The 17,308-nt window shown below is 44.1% G+C and overlaps 1 protein-coding gene across 6 annotated transcripts in view; it reads right to left on the reverse strand.

Annotated features, from left to right (window-relative positions):
• Window positions 1-1,848: 1,848 nt before the first annotated feature.
• Window positions 1,849-17,308, reverse strand: part of LOC135897288 (probable cytochrome P450 12a5, mitochondrial) — a 189,120-nt gene continuing 173,660 nt past the window's right edge. For 5 of the 6 annotated variants that reach the window (XM_070526523.1, XM_065425892.1, XM_065425891.1 and 2 more), the window contains 2 exons: window positions 4,802-5,029; window positions 1,849-2,024 (listed from right to left, as the gene is read on the reverse strand). In XM_070526523.1, coding sequence (XP_070382624.1) covers window positions 1,917-2,024; window positions 4,802-5,029 — 336 coding nt within the window. In that variant the 3' untranslated portion in view covers window positions 1,849-1,916. The remainder of the gene's footprint in view (window positions 2,025-4,801; window positions 5,030-17,308) is intronic. The other variant, XM_065425894.1, reaches the window with a different exon arrangement.

Here is a 17,308-nt window from a genome sequence, read left to right on the forward strand (position 1 = left end):
GTGAAATCTTGGACAACGTGCTCCTTCCTTAGGCCCACGCCACTTTACCAGATGCCGGTTTTGTGTTTCAGCATGACCTTGCGCCGGTGCACGCTACGAAAATTGTGAAAGAGCACCTAGAAACTAGTAGGGTCCATCTGGTCTCCTGGCCGGCCCAGGGCGCCTACATGAATATGTGCGAAAATGTATGGGGCCGCATAAAAGCAGCCATGGTGCGACACCCTATTCATTTGGCAACTGAGGACGAGCTGTGGGCAGCTGTTTGCCAAGAGTGGGAGCATCTTAGAGCAAGTAACTTTGCGCCTGCGCTGTGCTCTTCCCTACCGTGTGGAATGACAGCAGTTCTTGCTGCAAAAGGGAATATGACAAAATAGTAAAGAAAATGAAACAGCGAATTGTTTAAGTTTACAGCTATTACTTTTCTTAGTCTTTCGTTATCTTGTGAAAAATGCACAAAATAAAAGTTCAGACGTTTGCGTTTTTAGCTTGTTTTCTACATTGTGTGACTAAAGGAACCCGGGAGAAAATAAATAAACAATTAGGTGACGATTTCCAGGTATTTAGCGTAACGCTAACAATGAGGAACAAACAACTCACATTGGAAACATCTCAATTATGCTTACAGTGATAATTCGGTAACTGCCGAGGAAACAAAAAACAGCTAGCAGACGACAAGCGAGCGCTCTGATGACGTGATGCGCGCGTAGGAAAGCTACTCTCGCTGCGCATGCGCACAGAGATTGTAAGGCGCCCCTTAACTGCGGTGGTAGTATCGAAGCGACGCGCTCCCGTGTTCACGCTCAAAAAAATTGCGACTGTACCGTGTCGCGCGGAAGACAAAGGTATTCGCTCGTCGATGATGCTGCGTGTTAGGTTGTCGCCTGGGTTGATGTCATGTTCTGTGGTTATGTTGCGGTAAACAAGGCGGTTAAACGCAGTGTCCACAATGCTTTAAAAACGCGGCTGCCTTGTCCGCCTCTGCCATAATGTTTTCCACCATGCGGCAAAGAACTAGGACGTCCTGGACGTACGTCGCGCAAGATTCAGTAGACGTCTGTGCGCTAGTCGTAAAGTTCTTCTTAGCAGCACGTTGGCGGCCGACAGGCCCGACTTGTAAAGTCTTCATGTGTCTCGAACAAGAGCCGTGCAGCTTTCTTTGGGTAAAATATGTTAGCTAGCATAAGCATGTTACCCCACCTGTTGTGTGCGCTGAGCCGTCCTGAATTCTGCAAGGAGTCATCGACGTTAAGAATGCCAATCCCAGGAAAGGTCCCAGATTCGCGATTCTAGGACAGGATGACCATTGTTCGCATCGACGGGGCCGCCGCTGAAGGCTCTCCTTCGGTTCACAAGGCGGCCAGGACACGTCCGTTGCGAAGCTCTGTCTTGCGCAAGTGGCTACCACGGTCGCACACCAATAAATTACGGGAAGGATGAAGCGTGCGTCTATTTACAGATGGCTTTTAATTGTTGAGCCAATATGTGTAGAAAAGTGATAGCTAAAATAGTCTTCGTCGTCTCCAAGTCCATCAACCATGTTCTCTTCTTCTAACTTTACAGCCGGTGACAACATTTTCGGAACAACAAGGTGAACAGTGGCCCGAGTAGCACATATCGGCTCACATTTTTAGATGCACATTCTCCAGGATCGGTGCGCGATTCGAGGCTAGAAACATATCCGATACAGGAAAGTGGTGGTGCCGCACTAAGCAAGATTTCGTCTCTAAGAAAGCACATTGCTATCAGCAGGTATAGAAACATGGTCACTGCCGCTTGAAACCGCTGTCGTCTAATAGAAATACAAAGCAAATAACAGATCGCACGCAAAAGTTAACTTGTAGGCATTTAGCAAATTTTTTTTTATTATAACTATTGATAGTGACTCAAAAATGCCACATTCGCGTATGAACTGTCCACTAGAGTAAAATGAAGCGAAATCTGGCTGGTCTCTGTGGGCGACTTGTAAGCTGGGAAAGGAAGCCGATGTCCCCATGGTGATTCTCCACTCTGAATGCTTCGAGCACCTGCGGAAGGGAAGAAACAGAGTTTGTATATAAGTCACTATATTATTTGGCTACCGATCACACAGGTCATTTTTACTGACTCTGAAGTAGAATCTTTACGAATCTTTATTCATGGTACTCTAAAATGAAACACAAGAACTCATACATAGCCTTTAGTGGATGTGTAGAGCCTTTTTCCTTCGTTGGCGTAAAACTTTATTTGAAATAACGATGGTCAAATAGAGAGTATCAAGTAGGACATAATACAACGACATCATATCTTGTATTAGACATGTCATGTCATGTCTTGTATGTCTTGTCATGTCTTTTAGACTTGTGGTAGCATTCAAAACGCCTCTAACAAGGGTAGAATTTTTTCTGTCATTCATTGACAGGCGTATTGACGTTCCCTATAAAGATCGAAAGCCACATGAGGAGAATGTCTACTGTTGTGTTTAATAAGTAATTTTCACAATATTCAGACGGAATTTACCGATTTACTTGAATAAATTGCAACGATTATGATCCATAACAAGATCTGGCTGGGAGAAAGTATGTACCGTACAGATTTTCAGCTATTCGTTCTTTCAAGGCAATATCACAGCCATTCGATGCATTTGGCCCTGCGCCTTTTCGCTTCCGATATTCGCGAAATAATTGTTCTGAATCTTAATAAGGCTGAACGACATGGTGTTGTGGCGCAAAAACTTGAAAAATAAATACTCTAAAGGCCAGAAAGAAGCGAAAGAAGTACGGCGCTACACTCACAAATGTTTCTTTGGTACAGAGCTTTCTACATATATAACGCGCACACTGTCGACATCAGGGGGCAGCAAAAAGCAAGGGACAGGTGACATTATTTGCATGAAATCCAACACTTTCACTTCCGCATCTTATAACGAAACAGATGTTTGACTAACACGCGATTCACTACTGATATGATTGTGATGTGCGCCTATCAGTTCTCACGCGGTTTTATCTCTACTGCTACCTAGGATTCTCGCCTCAGAGAAATGTGGCTTACAGCAGGACGATCTGCAATGCGCATAGACATAATTCGGCCGTTCGCACAACGGCCAGTTTGGCCAACGTAGGATTTCCTGCAGCTTAGCGGTATCTGGTAAACAACATCTGTGGAACACATTTCCACACAGGATTTTGCGTGTTGACTTTGCACGTTTGCTCTGCACAACTCGTGATTCGGGGGCATATGCGAGCCAGTTTTCCGGGGCGGGAAACACAACACGTACCACATACCTGTTGGCCACCTTCTTGAGGTTCCGGCTCACCTTCTGGTAATAAGGTAGCACCTGAGTCTTCGGAAAGCCTGCTCACCTCCTTCACTCGCCTTGTGATCATTGCTACGTTTGAGTTTCTGCAGCACGGTTTCTGCCACCGAGGAGATGACTGAATAAGGAAGTCCGGCACTTGAAAGCCACTGGACCTGGTGCTCGAACTAAACTGGAGCCAGTGAACACACGTCCTTCTAAACACGGACCCAAGGCAGAATGTCGCTATACCTCTCTTATTAATTTTAGAGTGCTTAGGGAAATAGGAGACAAGCGAGTAATTAAAAAGAAAGATATGAACGCCCACTTGTCTGCGCAATCCAGATCAGGCTGCTACTCCATGTTTTTCTGAAATGAGCATCCTAGGTAGCAGTACAGATAAACCCGCGCCGGAACTGCTCTAGGCATATCACATTCACATTATTACTCACTCATGTGTTAGCCAAACATCAATCTCCTTATATAATGTCGAAATGAAATTGTTGGGTTTGATGCAAACGGCTATGACCTGCCGCTTGCTATTTGCCGCCACCTGATATCGAGAGTGTGCGCGGTATATATTGACCCATGTACTAGTATATCTTTATCAGACGACCGCGCTTCACCACGTAACAAATGTTATCACACAACGCAGGACGCGCATGCATGTATCGGAAGTTTCTGGAATGTTATCGATGGTTCTATCCGTTCTCTGTGACCGAACATTGTGTAATCCGATTGCATGTCTGTGCGACGCGAATAATATGGAACTTTGTGGAATACACGCGGGTCCCAGTGACTACTCTGGAACATTGGACGACTGATGCATAAATGCCGACGCGCTTGACCCGCTGAGCATATGCGCTGAGTAGATTTCGACGACCACCGATTGTGTTCGCCGCTGTTGCTCTCTTTTGAGCTTAACTTGCTTTTGTGGGCACGAGTTCACCCAACAAAACACTAGTTTCGCCATTTACCGTTTTGCTTCCTTCATCGTCACTACCACGTGACAATATGTAGCAAGCTTTGTGCCTAATAAACATTTGTGAGTGTAGCGCCGCCTCTCTTTCCCTTCTTTCTGTCCTTTAGAATCCTTCTTTTTGCAGTATTTTTCGATAGAACACGCTGCCGCTCAGCAAACACCAACTGGCCAATGCAAAATTTTTGTGACGTATTAAGGCTGCTTTTCTATTTGGGTTGCCACCTGTGGCCCCTCAGTACCTTGCGTAGGATGAAGAAGGGCGTGCTTTCTCTCCGCCTTCACGCATTGCGCGCCCGAAATCGAGCCACCATAGTAAGCTTATAGATGCACGATTTCACTTGCACATACAGCATACTGCGCGCGGCCGCTATGTTTTCGCTCTTGGACTTTTCCGCTGTTGCGGTCGCCGATGATGGAAATGCGCCTGGAGTTTTCATATGGTTGTTATCGGTATAAAATATTGTATGGGAATATTTCGCGGTCAAAACCAGGTTACGACTTTCCTACATTCTTGATAAGGTGGTGAATCTGGTTATCGTCTTGCTCACATTTGCAATAAGTATACACATCTCCATCTCGGCTATCCTTCTTCCAATGCACATCCGTACACCAGAGCTGAATGGTAGTGACGCAAAAGGGTGATGCGTCCAATTTTCCAAAAGTTCGCTTGGCCGGTCCCCGTTGCCACGAAGCCAGCGGTCTGGGATGAATTCCGAAGCTCTTGTGAAGTTTTCCTCCAATCTCCCACTTACAAATATTTCAGTTCTCAATACGGTCTGTAAAGCAGCGAGAACATAGTGACATAAAAACAGTCTCTGACATTGGATTTGTGCATACTGTTGGACAATGCCCCGCAAAATGTATGTGTAATTTGCCAAAAAAGATGAATATGTTGGTCCCAGGTCGCTAAAGAAGTCGGTTACCGTAGTAATTGTGTTTATAAATAGGTGAAAATAATGAGACCTGAACGCGAATTCACTAGAAGCATGGAACTACGGAGAAGGGACGAACAACATTGCAGTGAATTTTTGCAATTAGCGTTACCACTGCGCAAGCGTACCATTTCTGCTAGACTAGAGTTGGGGCGCTACAGCGTAAACTTATTCCAATCTCCTGACGTCAAATTTACGTAACCACCGACGCAAGCACCGTGCGGTGCTGGCAGGCTTGTTGGAACAGGTAAATGAAACGCTCTCTGTATCTATAGGAGGTAGGTTTTGTTTGATTTCAAACCGAACGGAATTGCAAGACAAGAAAGGTTTTTCTGATCTAATTGGCTAACCGGAGGCGAGTAGCACGTAGAATTTCTGAAAGTTTGGTGAGACCTGGATAGCACAGAGAAAGTAGATACCCCGATGAAGCGGGTTCTGCCGGCATCTGCAATAGGCCCGCTTCTTGCTTAGGTTTCGGTGCTTGGTAGAAAATCGCGGCTGCGTGCAATGGAAGGGTTATCATACAGGTAAAGCGCATCCTCAGCTGTGAAGCGTTGGCAGAGTGGTGTAGTGTGCGTGACCAAAGGGCTCAACTACGTTAAACTGCTGCGAAAATTTTTATTAAACTCAAATAAATCCCTTCTGCTCGGAAAGTACGAGCAGCCAGTGCTAGAGCAACCCGCGGGCGGCGTTTTTCTATTCATTTCCGAGCGAAGCAGTCACCGCCTACGTTGTGTATGTGGGCCCCTTAATGGCGAACTGCACCACTGCCGTGGGTTGGCCTGCCATTGCACTATCTTCAGCATCAGCCTACGTATGGGGAGTGCTTAACGCCTGCTTCACCTCCGCCGCGGGTCGCCCTGCATAGCACTGTCTTCGGGATCGGCCCACGTATAGGGGGGGGGGGGGAGGTGCTTAACGCCTGCTTCACCTCCGCCTCAGGTCGGTCCTGCATCGCGCTATCTTCGACATCAGTCCACCTATGGGCAGGCCTAACGCCTACTTCATCTCCACCGCGGTTTGGCCCAGCATTGCACTAGCTTCAGGATCGGCCCACATATGGGGAGTGATTACCACCTGGTTCACCTCCGTCGCGGGCCGGGCCGGTTTTGCACTATCTCAGGGATCGGCACACGTATGGGGAGTTTTTTTCTGTAGACACTAAAATTTCCTTGGGCGACAGAGGCATACAACTTCGCTGTAAAAGAAATCTATTTTCTTCGACATATTATTGCAGCTTAAATGCACACATACCGCTTTTCAAAGTCACTTTTCGCGGTTTTGCGACGTCTTATGACAAACAGGTGAAGTGGGTGCCGCCTGACCAGTTTTGACCAATAGCGGAGGGCTGCCGGTAAAAAACGGTAGAAGGGGAAAATTGTTTCTTTTTTTCAACCGATCAAGCATAATCCGAGTGTAACCATCGCACCAGAGGAAGAGTGTTCGCGGTGTTGCTGACGTCACATGAGAGATAACAAAAGCGAGATAGCCCTAAAACGTTTGACCAATCCTGAAGAGTGGATTTCAGAAATAGAATAGAAGAGCTAGGAATAGCTTTCGTTATAGCGCCCTTGGCCTAAGTAAAAACATATTTTTGAAATAGAGGCTTTCGTTGCGCTAGCCCTGCACTAACACCAACGCCTCTGGTGTTTGCACGAATTTCATTACGGACACCGGGTACAAAGAGAGGTAAAATGGGGGACAAGGAGGCGAATTCACCGGTCTGTGGCGGAAAACTTTCAAGGTCACTGTCACTGAGGGGCATCGGAGCCAGTGTTTATGGTAGGCACCGCAGCTATCCTTCGGACAAGTGATGTGGGGGGACAAGCAACTGAGGTGCGCAGTTAAGCAAGATCGAAGAGCTGATCGCGTTGGGTCAGAGTAAAGTTATCGTCAGGTTAAGTGCAGTGCCAAGTGGCGATGGAAGCCGCTGGTGGCTCTCCACAGCGGAAAAATTACTTGCACTGGCTCAGAACAACAAAAAGCACTCGATGCGGAAGAAAAACACTTGGAATGATTAAGAGCCACAAGTGGACGTTGATGCACCGCGAATGACAGATGACATTTTGGCGGCAAAGAAAGTGGTAAGACAGGATAAAAGATTACAGCAGAAACCATCTCACTATGACTGTGGTAGGTAAGGTGATTAGCATTAAAGAAATGTAGTTACAAAGTTTGTTGCTGACGTCACGATCACTTAAATTTTCTGTAGGTCATTCTGAGATTTGTGTTGCATTGTCAATATGCGACCTACATTATCTCCGGTATCGGCTGACATTGCTATTGTACTCGCTAGTCAATATCACCCACGAACGTGACGTCATGACGACATTATGACGATGAACTCACCATATGCACATGATGTCGTATGATGCCTGACAACGACTATTTAAACATGACGAAATGATGACGGTGGTATGCAATGAAGGCATATTGAAGATTGAATGAAGATAACATATTTACGATAAAATGGCAACGAAGGAATGGTCTTGTTCACAGCCAGCACATGTTAGAGCGTGGAAGGCGGCAAGAAGATGACAGCATGTCAACAAAGGTATTGTGGCGGCACTGTGAGGATGGCGACATGAAGAGAGCCGGATGAGAAAGTCAGAACGTCGGCGATGGAACTACCAATAGGCACAACCACGCCGGCCTAAGTACGAATGCGTGACGAAGACTATATGACGATAATTCAGTGAAAACAATATCATGAAAATGGTACATATAGAATGATATGACCGTGAGTGTATGGCGATGATGGCGGGACGACAACGATGAATTGCGAAGCAGCGCGACAATCATGGATTTAGGACGACGGCGTGACGAGAGTGAAATGATGAAGCTATAGTCACGACGATCGATCGACCACGACGTCTTCACGATTATGGTATGACACCGAATGTGTGACGACGAAGGCGTGACGATAGTGGCGCGACAATTTTCTGATGTGAAAGCTACAATGACGACAATGCAATGACCACGACCAACTCGTGACCACAAGCGCATACCTAGTGGTTTAGCCGATTAGGTAACTTGCGCCTCTGGGTTGGCGTATATGTATGGTGTGATGATATCATGAAATATTTCTATTGTTTCAACTTTCCTATTTCTCCCTGTTGAGTAATTCGCGCTGTAACTAATAATATCATAGTGTCGGCATAGCGACAGTCAGATGGCTAACCCTGCCGATTATGGAATGACGACAACAGTATCACTATAACGTGGACATACCATGTGACAGATGCCTGTAGAGAACTTGGTTGACTGGGTGTACGTAAGCGGCTAGATAGATAGATAGATAGATAGATAGATAGATAGATAGATAGATAGATAGATAGATAGATAGATAGATAGATAGATAGATAGATAGATAGATAGATAGATAGATAGATAGATAGATCACAACACCTGAAGTAGCTAAATAATACTAATAATATTAAAAGCAACATGGCGTTAAAGCGGAAATTGCCATTTCAAAAGCCAACAAAAGCTGTCGATAAAGAAGTGGCGGTCATTTACGACGACCACTACGGAAATGTATCGCCTATAAAATGACCTACCCAAACGAGCACGGAACCAAATATCGATGCAGGTTGCCGTCGTTCATGACATTACCGCATGAGAGAAAATCTCAGCCCTAAATCAAAACCCTCGAAATGCCTGAGAAAACAGAGATGAGACTACGTGAATCACGTCCTTAATGACAACCAGGGAATTTTAGGCTCCTCAATAGCCCCGGAAGTTGTGCTGTAGTCTAAAACAAAGAGATAAGTCGTTAAATAGCGTTTATAGACACAGAATCGACTTAGGCTGTACAGCGCCCGGCAGGGTGTTCATAAAACTAGTGTAACGCCAGCAAAATTTGCATTGTTCTATAATGTATGTTAAAACCTGTTTCGTCTAAAAGTTCTTTGCAAATCAATCAGTAGCACCAGTCGATCGTCTCCTAAATTTAAAGCAGTGTGTAAACGTAGGTGTAGATTATCTAAATAGCACTTCGGTAGGTTTTCTTCTTGAAGTATTATGCTTTGAATGCTATTATGACAACCGATACTTGTCTTTCGTGTTGTGAAGAACTTTCAAATGATGAGGAATCCATGAAATGTATTGAGTGTTGTCAATACTACCACCTAGGCAAATGTTCTGCCATAAGTGAACGCGCATTCAAGACGAAAACTGAGGAAGCAAAGAACACATTGAAGTGTCCAACATGTCGCATGACCGCTTCGCGCAAAGTGTACCGTAATAATGACTTACCTTCAACTGTCATTAAGCAACTTGCTGCGATTAATGGCAATCTGGTAAATCTAACTGCCAAAGTGGACGACTTATCAAACCTAAAGGAAGCTGTCGGTAACATTGAAAAGTTTGTTCAACATGTGTCAGACAAGTATGATGCTCTCCTACAAACGTCTGACAGACATGAGGGGCAGATCGAGAGCCTTAGCAAGAGAGTAGAAGTCTTAGAGGCACACCAAGACAAAAACGAAGTTGCAAGGCTAACTAAGGAACTAAACGAATTGCAGCAATACAGTAGGCGTCACAACATGGAAATTCACGGTATATCTTTCACCGAAAAAGAAAACCTTCTCGGTAAACTGAATAATCTTGCTCAGAAACTCGAGCTGCCCCTGCTGAATGAGTGTGATGTGGACGGTTTGCATCGCCTGCCAGCACGTGTGAACAAAGTGCCAATCATTCTCATAAGGTTTTCTCGCCAATCTATGAAAGTAAACTGGCTTGCAAAGCGTGAAGTTGTGAAGAAGTGTGATAAAGACATTTCCTTTTTCGATAATCTGACGGCACTGAACAGAAAGCTTTTATGGCTTGCCAAATCAAGAGCACGCGAACAAGGCTACCAATTTTCGTGGTGTTCCGATGGAAAGGTCTTTGTAAGGAAAGAACCTGGCGCAAGGGCAATATTGATTGCCTCTGAACAAGACCTTGAGCTAATTGCTTAAGTATGTTTCTTTTCTATTGCTGCTGTTATTGTTAACCTTCACGATGTATTATACTAGCGACTCCCTTAACGCGTTCTTAAATGAAAATAGCGATTGCAAACATTTTTCCTTGTATCATTTGAATGCACAAAGCCTCAGAAATAAGATTGCTGAAATTGAGGCTGATCTCGAGCTCATAAAATGTCACTTTGACATAATTGGATTTACAGAAACATGGTATATATCAAATAGCGATGTTACACAGTTAACAGGTTATGACAACGTCTCTGTATTTAGGGAAGAAAAACGTGGCGGTGGCGTATCTTTGTATATAAAACAAGACATTGATTATGGGGTTCTTCCGGAATTCACCGTAGTTTGTGATGACTTTGAGACACTTGGTGTGACCAATCAGAATACAATTATACTTCTCACGTACCGACCCCCTCACGGATTAGTTAGCACCTTTCTTACTTACGTTGAGTCCTTTCTTGAATATGCTACATTCACTAAACGACATGTTATTATATTTGGTGACATGAATATTGATTTATTAAGAAGCAATGCTAGCCAGGTGCATCTCCTCGAGTTGATGCTATCATATGGTTGTGAAAATATTGTAGATAAGCCCACACGAATCAGTCAACACTCTGAAACACTCATAGACCTATGCTTCACTAATTTATCTTTAAATAAAATAACATCCGGTGTAATTTTGACGAGCTTAAGTGATCACCTTCCTTTTTTTGCCTTCTTTTCCGTGGTGAAAAAAATAGATAGAACTAATTTCCTCCGACGAATAATCAATGAAAATAACATTGAGCAGTTCCATTCACTGATGGCTGACGTAGTCTGGGATGATATATATAGTGAAAGCAACCCGTGTAAGGCATATAACATTTTTTTAGAGAAAGTGCTTCGCCACTATGACAGTGCTTTTCCACTCGTGGCTATAAAAAAGCACAGGAGGATAAGAAAAGAGTGGATTACTCCGGTATTATACAGACGTATAAACAGAAAAAACTGGCTGTTTGCTCGTTTCATAAAAACGAAAAATGCGGTTCATTTCACGGAATTTAAAAAATTCCGTAACAACTCAACTTCAGATCTTAAGAAAGCAAAATCAGCTTACTACGACAACAAATTTTGCACAGTCATGAACAGCCCTAAACTATTGTGGCAAACAGCTAACAACATCATAAAAGGTGGCAAAGCACGCATACCGCTGGATTTTTACATCGACGGTAAAAGATTTTCAGGGGTACCACTTGCAAACAAGTTTAACGAACATTTTCTCAATGCAGGTTTGCCAAATTGCTCACGCATGAGCCAAGCGTTAACGCCTGTCACTTCATATGTTTCTTCCACTAATAGCAATTCACTGTTTATGATACCTCCATCGGAGGAAGAAGTTGTAGGTGTTGTAAAGGCAATGAAGGATGGGTGCTCGCCAGGAAATGACGATATTAGTGCACGCCCCATCAAGACCGTACGTCCATTACTTGTGGGTCCTCTAGTATATATTTGTAATCTCATATTAGAGACCGGTATATTCCCTGAAAAAATGAACGTTGCACGCGTAACCTTAATATTCAAAGGAGGAGGAAAAAAATGATCTAAATAATTATAGACCTATTTCTGTTTTGCCGCTCTTTTCTAAGATCCCCGAACACATAATATACACGAGGTTAAACAAATTTTTAAATGTTCATAATATAATATGTAAACAACAATATGGATTTCAGGCTGGAAAATCAACGGAGACAGCAATGCTATTCATAAAGGACCGTATTTTGGAAAGCTTTGAATAAAAACTATATACACTGGGTATTTTTCTTGACTTCCGAAAAGCCTTTGATTCTATTAAACATGAAATTCTTATGGAAAAACTGGGAAAGTATGGTATCAGAGGAATAGCACATGAACTGATAGACAGTTATCCCAAAGGAAGAAAACAATACACTAGTATGAATCAATTTCTGTCAGATATAGGAATAATTAAGTACGGTGTACCACAAGCATCTATTCTTGGGCCTTTGTTATTTATTTTATACATCAATGACCTCGTTAACATCCCCCTGACACCTGATATTATCTTTTACGCGGATCACACTAATGTCTTCTTTTCTGGCTCAAATCTAGCCTCACTTGAACAACATGCAAATCAGTGGCTGAGTCAGCTACAGATCTGGTTAAACAACAATGAACTTGACTTAAATATAAAGAAAACACAATATATTATTTTCCGTCCCAAAAATGAGCCCTTGAATCATCACGTCCAACTACAGATCTATAATACCAATCTATTGCCAACAAATTCTTGCCGCTTCCTGGGCGTCTGTTTCAAATATGACTTAACATGGATAGATCACATGGATCAGGTCCGTTTGAAAGCATCTAGGTCCATCGGTTTGTTGCAACGCGTAAAATATCTTTTACCTCTGCGCTTGAGAAAGCAGATTTATTTTTCCGTAGTTCACTCCTACTTTATGTACTGTCAGCTAGTTTGGGGTACATGTAACAAACCAGATTCAGACCGCCTTTTCTCGCTTCAGTTCAGGGCGTTGAAGACGGTATTCCGTTCCGCACATGTTGTCAAAGAATCCCTGTACGGCGCAGTTAAGGTACTGCCGTACTATCAACTTTACAGCTTCTCATTGGCTGTACTCATTTTTCATTACATTAAGCAAGATTTTACATCCTTCCGCACTAAGTACTTAAACAGGAACCTTACCCATAACTTGCGCACTGTATCTATGGTTTGGTCGAAGCCACGCACAAGTTATGGTACTCAGATCATAGACAACCTAATAGTTACACTCTGTAACACTTATCCTCAATGATCAACTGCATAAATGATTGCCAAACCCTTTCTCAATTTAAAAAAAAAATGAAAATGATGCTTTCTTCTCCGGCCTCTTTTGCTTAGAATTGTACCTTTCTTTTATTTTGAGCAAGTGCTATTTGAATGATTTTCTACATCATTGTTTCCGTGAACAAGAATGATGAATTCAATGTATATTATTAAATCATAGGATAATTTGTCATATGTGACACAGCTTTGTATTTCTGAACTTCCACTGATTTCTTTGACTTGTAGTGACTTGGCAATGTGGTGAGATCTGCAGAATGCAGTATTTTATCGTGCTGACCTGCTGTCATAAGGTGATCCCGAGGTGAAGACCCTGTCAGGAGGCATTGTTGCCTCCTTTTGTCGTGCCTTGTGGACATCCTGTACCATCTATGTATGTCCGAATAAACTGAATTGAATTGAATTGAATTAAGTAAACCATTGAGTGTGAGGTGTGAGACGAAGGCGTGTTCGGCATAGGACTACATCCATAAACCCTTCCTGGTGATAAGCGGGCTAATAAAGCTTGCACTATATACGTACTGCAAGTGTCAGTTGCGTCGCGTGAAGTTGCAGTATGAGTGTTGTGATCACCGAATTCTAAGTAAGCAGGAAAAAGTAAACAAAGGTCTTTGCTGTTGTAAGTGAGGCTCACTACAGTCAACGTAGGAACTTTGCGCAGGTGATGTTCTGTAAGCACCACTTGCCAGTCGCAGTCCGAGATTAGGTACTAGATCAAGTCGTCGAGCCATAAGATACGCAATCGTAGTCTAGAAGGCTACGCACAACATACTGATGAATAACTAGGAGGCATGTTCGGTCGGAGGCCCCAGTACTTATAAGGCAAATCTCTGTCCGCCTGAATTTTTCTTGTGTTTATGTGGGCCCGGATGGTTATGTTTTTATCAAAAACCGCTCCAAGGAACTGATATTCTCATCTTACCAGCAATGTCACAGTACTGAATGTTAGGTCAGGTGCAAGTGTAGTCCTCGTTCTTGCGATAATAGCATTATAGTGGTCTATTTAGTGGAGAAATGGGAGCGATTTCTGTCAGCCCATCAAATAGGTTTATTTATTGTGATGCGGAGCTCCCTTTCGCATGTTGGCAAAGTTGAGGCGCCGTACGCTGTCGTCAGATTGTCGACTTATATGAAGTACAATACACAGGAAAGAATGACTTTGTTAACGGAGCTCATTTTTAGTGTAGTGTAATTCATTTTTACTATGCAACCTTGTGGTACGGCGTTTTCCTAGATAAATATGCACCAGAGCACAGTGCCTAGTTGTGCTTGGAATTCTGTGCTGGACACGAAATCCGCGACAGTTTAGCATTTTGCCACGGATTCCTAAAACAGGGAGGTCACGTAATATTGAAAATCTGCAAGTAGTGTCATACGCTTTTTCGACAAGAAAGACTGTGAGACAGGGTTGTTTCTGCAATAATGCTTCACGTATTTCATGTTTCACTCCGGACTAGGTGGTCAGTCGTTAACCTTCTTTATAACCCCCTCCCCCCCCCATGATGAACATCAGTTCTGTGTTTGAAGAGTCAGTGTCAATCTCGCATTTACGACAGTTTCGTACAATTTCGTTTGAGAACTTCTCAATGCAGTGGGTCTGAGCTGCTTCAAGATGTCGGCGATCTACCTGTTATTCAAAATGGCTCAACTATTGCGTTTTTACATTCTTGTGGCATAATTGCATAGTCAAATGTGTTGTAAACAATTTTAGGTAGAGCATCTACTGATGCTTGGGGCAGGTGTGCCAGCATTGAATAATGGATGCGCTGAGGACGTACTGCGTTTCTTTATGAGCACAGAGTACCTTGGTTAGTTCTTGGAAAGTGAATCGAGCGTTTTGCTCTGCCTTTCAGGCGCAAGCAGTAAGTAGTTTCTCCTTTTGTACTGACCGTTTGTATTTTAAGAACGCGTTTGAGCATTTCGCCAAGCTAGCGACGTTATAAAAGTGCTCCCCAAGTATATTTGCTTGTTCCTGTAAGTGTTGCCAGTATGCTTGAAGTTGTAATTAAAGATATCATGTGTGATTAGTCCATCCTAAACTTCCTGACCTCTTCCAACATTCTTTTGGTTGTGATGGTGCTATTATTTGTAAGTACGTAAGCCTACCATAGGTTTTTCAGATTGTCTTCTTTTGTAGAGGAGCTTTCGTTGTGGCTAGCTTGAAGCTGAGGAAGTTGCTATGCGTCGGGTACTTATGCAGGATATCTCAGGCTTTATTTTGCTGCTTTCTTTCTTCCGTGCATTCAGGTATCCACCAAGGATCAAACGTTTTTTGAAAAAGGACAAGAAATTCCGGAGTAGCTTCTTCAGCTGCGGGAAGATACCCCAGTAAACCTCATTGATTCCTACAAAGCTTAGCTCCAGGGAAATGAACACCACCCTCCTTGCAATTTCTGTAAAAGCGTTCCAGTCTGCCATTTGCAGGTTCCATCGGCGTGGTTTATAAGATGCAGTTGGCATGATTTAGTGTTTGATGACAGAAGCTAAATGATTCCTTCCATATGAGGTGTCCTGTACCTTACCCTGCGTAAAAGAGATGACGAGCAGAAAGCTAAATCAAGGCAGCTAAAATTACGGGAACTCCATCAAAAATGTGCAGTTCTAATGGCCTTTAATATGTTACGCATGCCATTCACAAAAATTACAAAGAGTATGGAGCTCAATACGCTACATCGTGGTACCCGAGATTGTGGGCAATGTGTGCAATGAAATTTTGTAAGTTGTATCAATTTTAATCCGAAGGTATTACATGCGGCATTGTTCGAAAATTCGTCACTCATCGTCACCGAATGTTACCAAAAGTTTAAAAACACGTCAAAATGCTCGGATTGACGTCAAATGTCTCAGCGAGGCTCCTGTGAACAAAATAGTGATGGCTTGGAAAAAGAATTTCCCTAAAGTACGGTGTGGGTGGGGCTTCCACCCGGAGGGACCTTCGAGCTTCGAGACGAGCACACTACCTCGACGCCACGGCAAGTCGACTCTTCCAGCTGACTAAAAGTGCGCCAAGCCCATGCGTCGTTCTTCAGATGACGGCGCATCCAGTAGGGAGGAGGTATCACCACGTCATGAGCGTTTATTATGAGTGCGTTTGTTCTGAGCGTCGGTAAGGCCAAATCAAAATTGGAGGACGCTTAAGCTTCGCCTTCAAGAGTGGAACGCGACAGCGTTCACGTCGACCCGCCAAGGGGTGTAAGACAATGGGCCACAGGGCAGCCATCACTTACGAGGTGCCCCGCATCGGACGCGGTGAGCGTCGAGCCATATGGTCGAGCAACGCGGCGTTCGGCGCAGCAACAAAACGTGCGCCTGAGCAAGCGGAGCGAACCAAAGAACTCGGTATCTCGGAGGGGGAAATGATGCACGCCAGCCAAACGTCGTGATCGGCACGGGCAGAGAGATAGACAGATAGCGATCTAAAGAAAGGAAGGACGCTTGATTCTCCAGAGGGAGGAAGGCGGAGCGTTTTCAGAGGAGAGAGAGTCCTGCCGCGAACCGCCTCGCACCGGTCCTCGCAGCTCCAATGCGCGCGTGGCGCGCCATCTCTCCGGGCAGCGCCGTACATGGAGAAGAGAGGGTCTTCTGTGTTTGCCGCAAGATGGCTCTGCGTGTGCGGAAAGCGCAGAAGAAATGCAGCGTAAACGCACTTCGCTACTCGTGTAATTGCGACTTCTGTAAGTTACATGTTCATAATTACCGATATACACCGCAGTATAACTTTCCACGGCTAGTTTCGAAGGCAACACCGCATTCACTAGAGGCGCGTTTGTACCGATAGGAAGCATCGAACTCGTGGCTGAGTGGTAGCGCCTCCGCCTCACACTCCGGAGACCCTGGTTCGATTCCCACCCAGCATATCTTGGAAGTTGCTTTTTATTTATGAAGTGCCTGCCGTGATTTATCGCTCACGGTCAACGCTGCGGACGCCGACACCAACGCCGACGACACCGGCTTTTCTGCGACACGAGCTCCTTAACGCTATCGCGTTAAAACGTGCCAAGGTAACGCGCTCGCTTGCCCACGAAGAGCTCATAAGTCGAAGGGCGTCTCAGCAGCGTTCAAGTGAAAATTAATGCTTTCACTTTCATAACTCCTAAGAAGTGCTTACGTGTCCTCTGATATTTTGCCAGTTAAGTAGCATGTTCAATTTTATCGAAAGCTTTGTAAAATCTGGTATGATATCTGCTCGACTGTGGCCATCATTAGCGTTTCCAAGAACGTAAATCATTTCTTTCTGTTGGGCTACGGTTGAATTCTTGATCGGAATCCGTGTTTGTTATGGTTGGAGACAAATTTTGTCTAGGTAAGCTA

The sequence above is a fragment of the Dermacentor albipictus genome, chromosome 10 (genome assembly GCF_038994185.2).
Source record: "Dermacentor albipictus isolate Rhodes 1998 colony chromosome 10, USDA_Dalb.pri_finalv2, whole genome shotgun sequence".
In the NCBI taxonomy this organism is placed as follows: Eukaryota; Metazoa; Arthropoda; class Arachnida; order Ixodida; family Ixodidae; genus Dermacentor; species Dermacentor albipictus.